Here is a 12,022-nt window from a genome sequence, read left to right as displayed (position 1 = left end):
TAAAATCAAATAGACTTAAGCATGTCAGCTTAAAGCTGCTTGCTTAGGACTCATGAATAAAAATGAAATAATTATTTGGGACGGAGAAAAAAGAAGAATGTTATAGTATATTACGATGCCGGATATTTTCGACATGAAATATCGATTGTCCCTTGACTGAAATCTAAAATTTCAATCTGACCACCTTGTAGGGTTATACTTGTTGTTGGGGTTGGAGCTCCTACCTCAGTTGGAGATCGATGAAGAAACAATGTTGATATTTGTATGCGTATTTATTACATGGTGAATAAGATACAGCATTCTATCATGGAGCGTGAGAATATGAGTTGAACTGACTGCACTTGAGTTACATGCTGAAACTGACTGACTGGCATTACTATGCCCTGTGGTCCTTTTATAGGGTGAGTTCCTTTGTTTTTCATGTCTCCATGGCGAGAACGAAGTTGATGTATTCCAGGACGTTGCTCTGGATATATCATCCTATATATACCCGATATGTCATCCATCGATTTTGTTATTGAGTTAACGTCCTGTATGGAATACTCTGTTGGTCTTGCAGAATATAATGTATTGTATTCAATTGAAAATGCTGAGTTGCTTTTTATTTCAGATAAAATCATTTGGCACGTGTGTGTGTCATCGATCAATGAACTTTGACCCCACAACCTTACCTTCATATGCTAATACAGTGGCTTATGCACCACTGGATGCGGATAGGAAATTATGGTGATAAAGTCTACTGCCTCTGTCTTAATTATTCCACATTCGCATGCTGTTTAGTAAATGGAGATCACACGGATAGTAAGCCAAATCTTGACCACCTCACGGCACTTACCTTCAAAACCGTCCGGTACGTAGATCTTGAGTTCGATGTTACAAAACAGCATGGGTAGAGACATGGGGAAGTTGGCTTCGGTGCGGAGGGAGATGTGACGATACCCGCCTTGCAGACCATCCAGTGGCAGTATTCTCTGTCCCAGCAGCTTGCCATTCTCATCATATACTCCAAATCTGAGTACCGCCAAGTCTGGCAAGACAACCTAGAAGATAATCAAGAATTATTCAAGTAAGGAGAAGAAATACTCATGGTATAGACAAAGCTTCTTCCTAGTCACATTAATTTTTTGTTGTATGGGTTTTCGTAATACATATTAGCCAGTGTAGCCAGGATTTTCTCCAGGAGGAGGGCATTTAGTCGTTTGTTGAAAATGGTTTTATTTGAACATTTGAAAACGGTAAAAGTAACTAGTTGCAATACTAGTCCAACCATTTGAAATCTTATTTAAGCACAAGCCTACGAAAGTTTTGGCTAAATCTTGACAAAATTTCTTCCTCAAATTTATTTTTAGTTTCCAGAACTCTCATATTGGCACACACTTATCATACAAACACCGACAAGCCAATTTTCTGCCACTGTTGATCATAACCAAGTTTCTACCCTACGTACGGTGCTGAAAGATCTTTCGGTAGTGCACGCTGTGTAGGGCTGTGCATGTGATGAATAGAAATCTAAGATCTTTATGTTTATTTCTAAACACTACTAGTTATATTGTGTAAATTATTACCTTCCTAAACAAGAAAGGTTCCTCATTGTAGACTGGATTTAGGCCATTGGCAGGGACCATTCTGGTTCGGAACTCTTTCCTGATGGTGTCAGTAGGGAGACCATACATGTCTACTTCTACATATGTTCCCACTTTCTTGTCGGACAAGAACTGCCCGGCTATGACCTGAAATGACGGATATATATTTAAAAATAGAGGAAGTTATAGAATCGAAGAAATGGGAAAACTATGCTTGAAGACAGGTGTAGAAATTCTGTTAACCCATTTCAACACAAAGCCGGCGAATCGCCGGCCAAGGTCAGTTTGTCACCGTCTCACAAAGCCGGCGATTCGCCGGTTTGTCTTTGAAATGTTTTTTTTTACATTAAACATGAATGACAAGTTATATAAATTTATTTCAACAGAGAGGGAAAAATTTTTTGAGATGGGAATATGGCATTTACAGGGCTTATGACATGTCATTGACTGGTTAAGTGGCCACTTTACACACTGTGCAACATTCACCATTCTGCCCATGTTTGAACATCCACATTTCCTCAACTCTTCCATTTGTTGACTTTTGTGAAGTAAAAGAGCTGAAACCTTTATCACGTGGGTGAGATTCGTCTGGCTGAACCAAATCACCTACTAGGCAATGCCTGAAAACAATTTTCCAATTTTCATACTTCTTCTTTTAGTAGATGATTCAACTATGTCCGAGTATGTCCAAATGCTTGCAGACTGGCTGGATTTCCTCTCTAGGGTGTTATTCATATTTAAACTTATTTCAACATATTTTAACCAACTAAAGCAGTTATATATTCAATAATGACGATTTGCATAACACAATCATATTATTTCCTTCATTCCACACACCCGCTTATGCCAGTCGAGCTTAACCTTTTTTTATTATTATTTTTAAAAATGCTTATATTATATCAAAAAAGGGAAAGACGTTTCAAGGAACAAAACACAACTTTCTTTCTATTTTTTGGTAAAGTACCTGTACGGAGCATTGGGCGGCAATAACACCATCCACCGGGGCGTCGGCAAACGGGTCGAAATTCCTATCGGCACGTCGCATGAAGTCCGGCTTCAGGAGATATCCACAGTTGCCATTGTATTCAAACTTGCCCTGGTTCAGCTGCATGGGCAAGTCTGAGGTTTGGAAGTTCAGGGACACCATCTGACAACCGGCGTTCCAGAATACCTGGAACCATAAACAGTTTTAATTTATACAGGTCTTTCCACCTTGTGAATTACAGTTCTCCAGCATGGAGATGAACTTAACTGGTTAAGTTTGAATTAGCCATCTATAAAACCCAATATGAATAATATAAAATGTATATGTTCAATTCTAATTTATTTAAAAAAAATATTTACATAATAGTCTTAAAATTAAAGTCTTGCTGGGTTGTATACATACAACTCGTCAGCAGGTTCTTATAAATTGCTTCGATTTTTCATACTAAACCTACATTGATAATAATTTTACTTGAACAACATTACATATACCATATTTTATTACATTATTAAAAGTGAAAAACTATTACTAATAATACAAAAAACTTTTTTCGATCAACCATAATTTGAGCATCCGTCTCACTTCTGTATTTAACTCAGTATTTTTAATATTGTTAGGTAAAATCTTAAATATTTTAGGTGTACTGTATTGCAGTGTTCTTTTGCCATATTTATTGCAATATCTAGGAACAGCTAGCCCTTCCATACTAGCAAACCTGGTGTTGTAATCATGTACCAACTTGTGTTTATACTCGGAGTGCAACGCATGCTGACAAATTAAGTTGTACCAAAGTAGAGCCCTAACTGATAATTTATTTACAGATTTATACATCAATGACATTGAAATATTGTGTCTCTGGGGGTATACATCTTTATGTAGTAGAAATTTGATAATTGAATTTTGCAAAGTTTGAATAAAATTAGTATTAGTTTCACTGAATACCCCCATTGATTTGGTAATCAAAGTTCCAGCCAGTAATAATGGAGAAATCTCGAGAATCTCCATTCCCAGCTTGAGTTTTAGAGTCCACTGTCCCAACTTAAGTTTCAGAATCTACTACCCCAACTTGGGTTTCGGAATCTACTGTCCCAACTTGGGTTTCGGAATCTACTACCCCAACTTGGGTTTCGGAATCTACTGTCGCAACTTGGGTTTCAGAATCTCCTTTTTGTCAGTCTAATTCCCATCATTATTTATTTATTTATTATCAAAGTATTTCCAATCTCTCAAAGATTAAAGAAATAATAAAGTGCACCCAAAAATATCGAAGAAAAGATTTTAGTGTGAGTTGATTTGTTGCTGATTGTATTTTTATAATGTTGATTAATTTTGTATATTATAAATAATGACATAATTGAATTGTTTTATTTGTTTACTTAAATACATTAAAAATAAATTCACACAAAAGATGGAGAATCAGGAATACGAAGTAAGAGACCAATGCAATTTTGAGGATAGTGATTGATTTCGGAGTAATGCTGACCTGGGGCATGTAGTTGGAGGAATCAGCCCTGGTACCCTTGGGGTAGATTCTGGACATCTGTCTCTTGTTGTAATTCACAAAATCTATGGCTTGCTGTTTCAGGTAGTTCATTCCGGCAGTTTCCGCAAATGAAGACATGTTGTGGTGGATGTTTTTCTCTGAAAATTTTCAGATCAATCTTTGAGTCAAAAATCTGATTATTTGTTAAAAAAACCTGCTCAAAAATAGGGATCAAGTTAAGGTACTCTGGGGTTTGAAAGTCGACTAACCAGACACCAACGGCGAGTAATGTTTTTTTTAATAGGTAATGTACAAAAAATGCTAATTCATTTGTACTTAGTACATAATATATAAGTAATGTTGTAAATGGCTATTTTTTCTGTGGTTCTGTGAAAATCAACTCAAACAACAATAGTTATTGACTTCGCGATATACGTAGCTTTATTCTTCACTATTTATCGCAATGACATTCAGTAGCATTATGATTGAAGTGTCATCAACACTGAGCACTGGCTGATTCTTTTTAAAATGAATAATTCCCAAAATGGCCACTTTGAACGCCACGTGTCATATGTGATACGTAATATGTCAACGGTATCTATCAAAGAAAAATATTCTTTCGGAAATGTTCAAAATACTAGTTTCCAAATAGAGAATCTTCAAATAATATTTGTGGCCTGCTAGCTTGTTTAAGTACTAAAAAGCCGCGACTGATTTTATTTTTGATGGGTAAACCAAATTAAAAAAAGACAAGCAGATAAAGAGGGTGTTTAGCGCTAAGTACCCAAAGTGATATTTAAAACATTTTTTCATGGACACGATAACAATGCAAACATTAATTGTATTGCAAAATTGAACACATTTGAAATAAACATACGTGTTTCTCAGACCGGAGGAAACCAGATTCAATCTAAACCCACAGAAGCATTTCCTGAGCAATAAGTAGTTCCTAAAATTCCTTGTTTGGGCTAGAGTTTTTAAACTTACGATCAGCAACATCGAATCCCTGGAACTTGATTGGCTGGGCGTAGTTCACCATGGAGGAGAGCCAGGGGTGAACATTGGTCGTGGAGCCAGTGTAGGCTACTACGGGAGGGGCGTCATCTCCCGCCTCAGTTGATGCGGCCACTATCTCCTCGGGCTAAAGACAAACGAAGCAATCATTACAAGCAGTTTTATACTGTTTATTGATTCAGCGTTTACTTTGCGGAATAACACGAATATTTAATAAATAATCACAGAGAGAGCCAGAGCCAATAGAGCACGGTTGTCAAGTGTAAAGGTGAGAAATGTTTCAAGATTGGAGGACAGGAGTGAGGAGAGTTAAGGACCTGTTCTGAGTAGCGCAGGACGCTTTCGCTGCGGTGATCGCCAACATCGGGGGGGACCTGACAAGACACCAGAAGAAGAATAATCACATTGTTTTTTTTTAGTAATTGGAAATATCAAAAGTAGATTTTATTAGGTGTGCAAAAAAATACTATTGTACTGAGTTACAGAAAAAGGAATACTTATGAACATAAAGATATCAATTTTGGGAAGGATCAGAAGATTTATTGATAAGGACTCCTGCAAAACTATTTACAAAGCAATTATTGAACCACACGTTAACTACTGTAGTAGCATTTTATTTTTATCAAACAAAGAAAACATAGATAAACTAACTGTATTACAAAATAAAGCCTTTAGAATCATTTTGAAAAAAAACAGATATACGAGGGTAAAGTCGATGGTAAATGAAATGAAATTATTAACATATAAAACAAAGAATATTTTACAATACAATGATATTTGTTCATAAAATTATAAACTCTAATAAAAAAACAGAATTTTGGAAAAAAATTGATCGGAACCAGCATGAACACGATCACAATACTAGAGAAAAGAACAAAATTAGACTTCCATTTAGGAAAAAGGCAAAGTCACAAAATTCAATTTTATTTAAAGCAATTAAAAAGTATTACGAAATGGAAAAAAATATTTATGAAGAAAAAAACATATCAAAATTTAAAATAATGGTCAAGACATATGTGATAAACAATTTATAAATTAAATATATTTGCAATGTTATTATTAGAACACACATAACAATATGTATGATATGTGTGCCCTACTTTAAGATTTAAATAAATAAAAAAATAAATAAGATTAAAAAATACGAGGCGAGTTTTTTAAGTAAGAACCATTTTGAAATTCCGCCGCGGCAGCGTTGCGGTCGGTTTCCTGCGCATGCATACTGTGTACCTACATCTGTTGACAAGCCACAGACGCCATTGCGGCATCAGTGGATCGTGTTTAGATTTGCTTTTGCGTATTTAAAGCCCGTCGACTGTGAAATACACGCAGTTATATGTTTTCTTAGTGCTGAAGGCGTGAAAGCAGTTGACATTCACCGTCCAATTTGTGAAGTGTCTATACAAAACATTATGAGTGATGGAATGATACGCAAATGGGTCAGAGCTTTCAAAGATGGCCGAACGAATGTTCGTGACGAGGAACGGAGTGGGCGACCCTTAGTGATCACTGACGATTTGTGCAGAAAGTCGACAAAAAAGTGAAAGAGAACACGGGCTTGACGATTTCTTTGTTAGCAGAGCAGTTCCCTCAAGTTTCAAAAAGTGTTCTCTATTAATGACATGATATTAATAGCAATAAAACAGTAATTGAAAGCAAACAGTATGTGAAAAAAAGCAAAGTAAAATAATGAAATTAACGACAAAAGAAATGACACAATGGTTAAGTATGGTTGATTATGACAATAAGACTTAATCTTGTGCGAAATTCCTCGCTGCGTCAGAGGTAGATTGTTATAAAAATTGTGGAATTTATTCAGTATCCACTGCTTTAATACCAGCAAGCTGTTGAATTTTGTTAAAAGCATGAATATTATTACTGCACTACTGGTGTTTTGGAACAAGCTATTTCAGTAGTGGTATATTGGAGGACTCTGATGTTTTTAGCATCAATAGAATATGAATATATGAACAGAATTACATTCATAACTCAATTTTGCAAAAAATGTGACTTCCAGCCTTTCAGCTTTAAGGTACAGATATATAAAATAAAAATGTTTTTTTATTAATTTATCAGTCTCGGAGATGCCTACGTGGGTGAAAGCGCTCGTTGGTTAACAAATAAATTAGTAAAACTAAACCAAGAGGTTTTTGATACTTTGAATTTATATATTTAATGCTTACTTTTTTATCCAAAACCACTGCAGAGGCATCTTCCTTCACCTCGTCCTCAATGACAAACTGTCCCTGTTTGAAAAGTTCCAACTCCTGTTTCTCAACCTCCTGTTTCAATCTTTTATTCTTTATCAAGATCTTTCTCTTCAGCAAACATGGTGGTGGCAGGGGCGCTCCTGGTTCCAGCTGGAAACACATTAGTTTGTTGTATAAGGGGTTAAATTAATTTCTTCCTAAAGCAAGACTGTATGGAACTAAGAACAACTCGTTACGAAGGCTTGAATGAATGTGTTTGCAGGAGATATGCTAGTGGATACAAGGAGCTCCTATTCCAGTTGAACATGACAGAATGAAACGACATTAATGCTTGGATGTGAAAATGAAATACCTTTATCATGACATCATAGCTAAAGATAAATTCTCACGAGCAATTACGTAGATACACTACCTACTATGTAGGAAGGTAGATAGAGATATTTGGAAAGTTAACTATACTGTCTTAGGAATTATCAAATGTGGTATAAAAATCATGTTCAAGCTAACATTGTTTGTTTTAGTTTGATTTAATTCAATTTTAAAAGTTTTGAAGTGGTTATTTAAAATATGAATGAGAACTGAGAATTCGAAATTTTAATTTAGTAAGGAATGCTGAGTAAAGTTTCAGAGTCACTTATTGGTTGAGTTTGATCATACGACATCCGAAATAACAAGCCGGTAGAGCATACCTAGGTAGATAGAGATATTAGGAAAGCTAAGTATTCAGTCTTCGTATGTGCCGATGAAGATAGGGTTTGTCATTGCCCCCCTGAGTGAACTAAGTGAATAAGTAAATAACTGCTAGCACCTAAGGGTGCTAACTGTTTAAATAGTGGCTGTCCGAGCCTAAAATGGCCTCTACATACCAGCTTTAAGCTGCTCGCTTAAATTAATATAATAATAATATAATATAATAATAATAATCTAATATTATAATAATGTTCCCTTTACTTCCTAGTGGGGAATTGAGGTCAGGCGTACTGCCAAGGTTTTCGGAAATACCCGCGTACTGAGAACTCTTTACAACTCCTTGGTGCAAAGTAGACTCGAGAGTGGCTCTATGATTTGGGGGCCACATGAACTGAAGTACTCTCTTATGATAGTGAAAATCCTAATCCAATATTATCTTTGGTCCAACCCGACCGAGTTTCTCGAAGAGATGCTTTTTTTGTCCAATTTTTTTTATACTTAGGAAACCTATTGTTTTCAGCATTGTTCTTTTTTGCATATTTTTTTTAATGAACATTTTACCGGATATTCAGGAAGTGGCTCCTTCAGCAGAAGGTCTCCGAGTATCTCATCGCAGTACTTGGCAAGTTTGTACTGCTGGGCCTTGCAGCAATGGTTCTCGAAGGACAGGATGACCGGGTAGTCGGATGTCACGAAGGCCGTGTCCCGGAGCGCCACGATCACGTCCCGGAACAGAATGTCAGTGCACATGGCCATTCCGTGAGTGATGATAGGCTCTTCGTCCTCACCTTTTCCGTCCCAGCAGTCCAACTCTACACATCTAGAGTTTTAAAAAAATGTATGCAAAGACCAGTCAAACTTACAAAATTCAATGATCAAATTATTAATTGAAAAATAATTGTAATGTCAGCAACACGATATTCCAATATCCTTATTGTATAAATGTATGAATATTTTATCCGTTGAAGCTTTATTATGGTCCAAGCTGGTTTCTCAGCATGATCTCTATCTATATAAAAAATCAAAAAAACTTATCTGGATCAAGAAAAAGACGTCTGCTGAGAATCTGGCTTTTAGAACGTGGTTTTTAATATAGATTTTTTTTTTGAGTTTTTATTTTTTATTCGGACTTTTTTTAAAGCTTACCACGAGGAATGTTAATCTGAAGTTTCCCGGTCTGACTCTGAAAAATCGTGTATATTATTAAATATTTGTTTAAAACCACATACTGACTTTTCTATGTCTACGGGTTTTCAGACAAAACCGCCTCTTCGCCAGGACATTGATGAAACCAGCATGCAAAACCCACTATACGCCTTCACCATAGTTGTTGCACAAAAATATAATAAATAATATCCCACAACAACAAAAAATATACATTTCACAACATCAAACAAATGTTACGAAAATTCATAACCTAATCAGTGCATGCAAGGTTTGCCTACTAAAAGCATGTTGATTTTATATTGTGCAACAACTGTAGTGAAGGCGCATAGCGGGTGTAGCAAGTTTGTTTAATTGATGCCTTGCCAAGAAAACGGGTATGTATCGGACTTTTTGAATTTCAAACATAAAAGAAAGTCAATGTCGCATTTTTTGCTCATCCGTTGTTGTTCTACAATCCCGAAGAAATGTTAAAATTCATAATTAGTTAACAAATACCTGCAACCAGCTAACAGGACTTGTCTATACATCTCCACGGAGCTTTTCCCGCCAAATTGTCGTCCCGACAGGTATGTGTTGTGGGACGAGTTGATGTAGTAATGGGACAGGGGCTGGTCCATCTCCATATAGATGTCCAGGCGATCTAAGAATACAGGGGCGTTCTCGTCGGACATGAGGTAGCGGATCAGTCCGTCTTTCGTCAGTTGTTCTGCAAATTCAACACAGACATTTCAATCATTTTTTTTCGAGCACATTTCAAGTACTGAATCTGAGTTTTGGGAGTAAGTGCCTGAGAAAAATATTAGGCCTAAGGTGGTCGATTTCACAACAAACATTGAAGTCCTAGAACGCAGCCGCCTCCTATGTTTTTTGCGAGCGTTTTGAGGGTCCACTGACCTGCCTTGGACGCGTGCGGCGGATGCCTCAGAGGAGCCGTCTGGAAGACCGGCAATCACGAACTTTCGGCGTTATTTGTCGGAACTAAAGGACGCGGGATTGACATGGAAGGACGCGAGAATGCTGGCTAGCGATAGGATCTCCTGGAGGCATTTGGAGATGTTCACATGCTCCACTTAGAAGCGGATGTGGAAAAGAAAACTGAATTTAACGTCTGTGCTCAGGCGGATTAAGATAGGTACAGTTTTGTGTGAGAAATATACAAATTTGGAAGGAAAGCATCGCGAAGAATCTGCGGACCAGTGAGAGAAGGTAATCAAAGGCGCATTCGGTTTAATGTAACTGTACAGTATATACCAGGCTCCAAGCATCTCCACACATATGAAACTGCTTAGATTAAGATGGGTCGGACATGGACAGTGAATGTCCGATTCACGCGTCCAGAAAATACTAATGAGCAGGTGGATGGAGATTAGTGGGAAAACCCAGGCGGAGATGAGAGGATGAAGCGAAAAAGGATTCAGCGCAGATTCTCCAGCTGGCGAATTAAAAAACGGCGGCTGAGGACAGATGGAGTTAGAGGTGAAAGTTGAAAGAGTCCAAAACTCAGTATGGGCTGTAGCGCCATCGAGGATAAAAAGAGTGTAAAATAGAACAAGAATCCTGTATCAGAGTGATATCAATTCTCAGGTAAAAATCCTGAAAAGGGGAATTGAGTGAAAACAAGTCCGTCTCCGGTTGGGACGTTCGCCTACGACGTTTGAGGTCTGGGGTTCAATTTCTGGCTAGCAAATGTGGAATATTTCATTCTTCCTGGACTGACACCTGAATTGTGAGACTAAATATCTTACTATCCATGTAACAAAAATGGTCCAGATATGCTGCAACAATTGGAGCACAAATGTAGTGCCCTATGCACCACTGGATGCGGGTAGGAAAATGATGGTGCTCATGAACTTTCAATTGTAATCGAACTCGGCAAAGGCAGCTTGCGAATAATCCAATAATAATGAAAGGCTATATTTACTTTTGTTTTTCGCGTCTTCGTTCTGTTCATAGGTGTTGATGATTTCAGCCGCACGTTTTTCATCGTACAGCGGATATAGAATCTCATTGAGTCGAGGATCTCTCTGCTTCTCATTCATGAAGTTGATGAACTGTTCCAAGTTGATAGTGTCCGCCTTGCCCTGGGTGCTGTCGACAAAAGAGTGAATATTTTTAAAATACGAGATAAAATGTATGGCAAGATGGTTGTCCAGGATTCTGGTTCTATTTCACACACAAGGCTGTATTACTCATCTAACATGGACAAAAACAAAACAATCAAATGTAGTATTTGATTTATCAGGTCCGAGTGAAATAGAGCCAGAGAATCCTGGACGAGTGTTTTCGACTAAGTGGTTTAGTAGTTAAAAACCCTGAAAAAGTCAATCGAGTAGAGATAAGTCCGCTTCACAGTGTAGTGGTTGGCGCGTTCGTCTACCATGCTTGAGGTCGAGATGATCGAGATACACAGCATTTGGTGCACCAATCCACTTGTGAGTGAATTATCAAAATTTGATCTTGTTTTTGCTCATTGATAATAATAATAATGGACTTCAAATTCACCCTTTAAAACAATGCTCACTGTCATCTAACCTACGATCACCCGGATGACAGTGCTGAAGGTGAACTGTGTATTTCAGTGTGAATACATCCAAATCGCTGACAAGCTAGGATGTCAAACTGCTGACAGCCAGGGAAATAGCAGACGACCACAAGTCCCCACTAGGAAGTAAAGAGAAGATGAAATAGATAATAAGTCAGTACTTAGTTCAGTCAGCCTCAGTCGGACATTCTAAGTCAGTTACAACATGCAGTTCAATGTTTCGTTACTCAAGTAAAACATTTACGCAGTAACTCTATCAGTTAAAAGCTCAGTCAGCAACAAGTACTTTGCATCATCTCTCCGCGTTCACAATCGTAAAATCTCTGTCCAATAAATTGATATACCTAC

The 12,022-nt window shown here is 37.3% G+C and overlaps 1 protein-coding gene across 3 annotated transcripts in view; it reads right to left on the bottom strand.

The window, feature by feature from the left end:
* Positions 1 to 663: 663 nt before the first annotated feature.
* The window catches only part of LOC148284658 (1-phosphatidylinositol 4,5-bisphosphate phosphodiesterase-like), an 87,344-nt gene continuing 75,985 nt past the window's right edge, over positions 664 to 12,022 (bottom strand). For all 3 annotated transcript variants that reach the window (XM_088236971.1, XM_088236964.1, XM_088236979.1), the window contains 9 exons: positions 11,054 to 11,220; positions 9,628 to 9,838; positions 8,527 to 8,785; positions 7,249 to 7,425; positions 5,039 to 5,192; positions 4,052 to 4,209; positions 2,548 to 2,754; positions 1,566 to 1,730; positions 664 to 1,040 (listed from right to left, as the gene is read on the bottom strand). In XM_088236971.1, coding sequence (XP_088093097.1) covers positions 777 to 1,040; positions 1,566 to 1,730; positions 2,548 to 2,754; positions 4,052 to 4,209; positions 5,039 to 5,192; positions 7,249 to 7,425; positions 8,527 to 8,785; positions 9,628 to 9,838; positions 11,054 to 11,220 — 1,762 coding nt within the window. In that variant the 3' untranslated portion in view covers positions 664 to 776. The remainder of the gene's footprint in view (positions 1,041 to 1,565; positions 1,731 to 2,547; positions 2,755 to 4,051; positions 4,210 to 5,038; positions 5,193 to 7,248; positions 7,426 to 8,526; positions 8,786 to 9,627; positions 9,839 to 11,053; positions 11,221 to 12,022) is intronic.

Source organism: Micrasema longulum, unplaced genomic scaffold (genome assembly GCF_059751315.1).
Source record: "Micrasema longulum isolate JH-2025_06_02 unplaced genomic scaffold, ASM5975131v1 h1tg000098l, whole genome shotgun sequence".
Lineage (NCBI taxonomy): Eukaryota > Metazoa > Arthropoda > Insecta > Trichoptera > Brachycentridae > Micrasema > Micrasema longulum.
The sequence above is the reverse complement of the archived record's forward strand: the minus strand, read 5'-3'. Positions and strand labels throughout refer to the sequence as shown.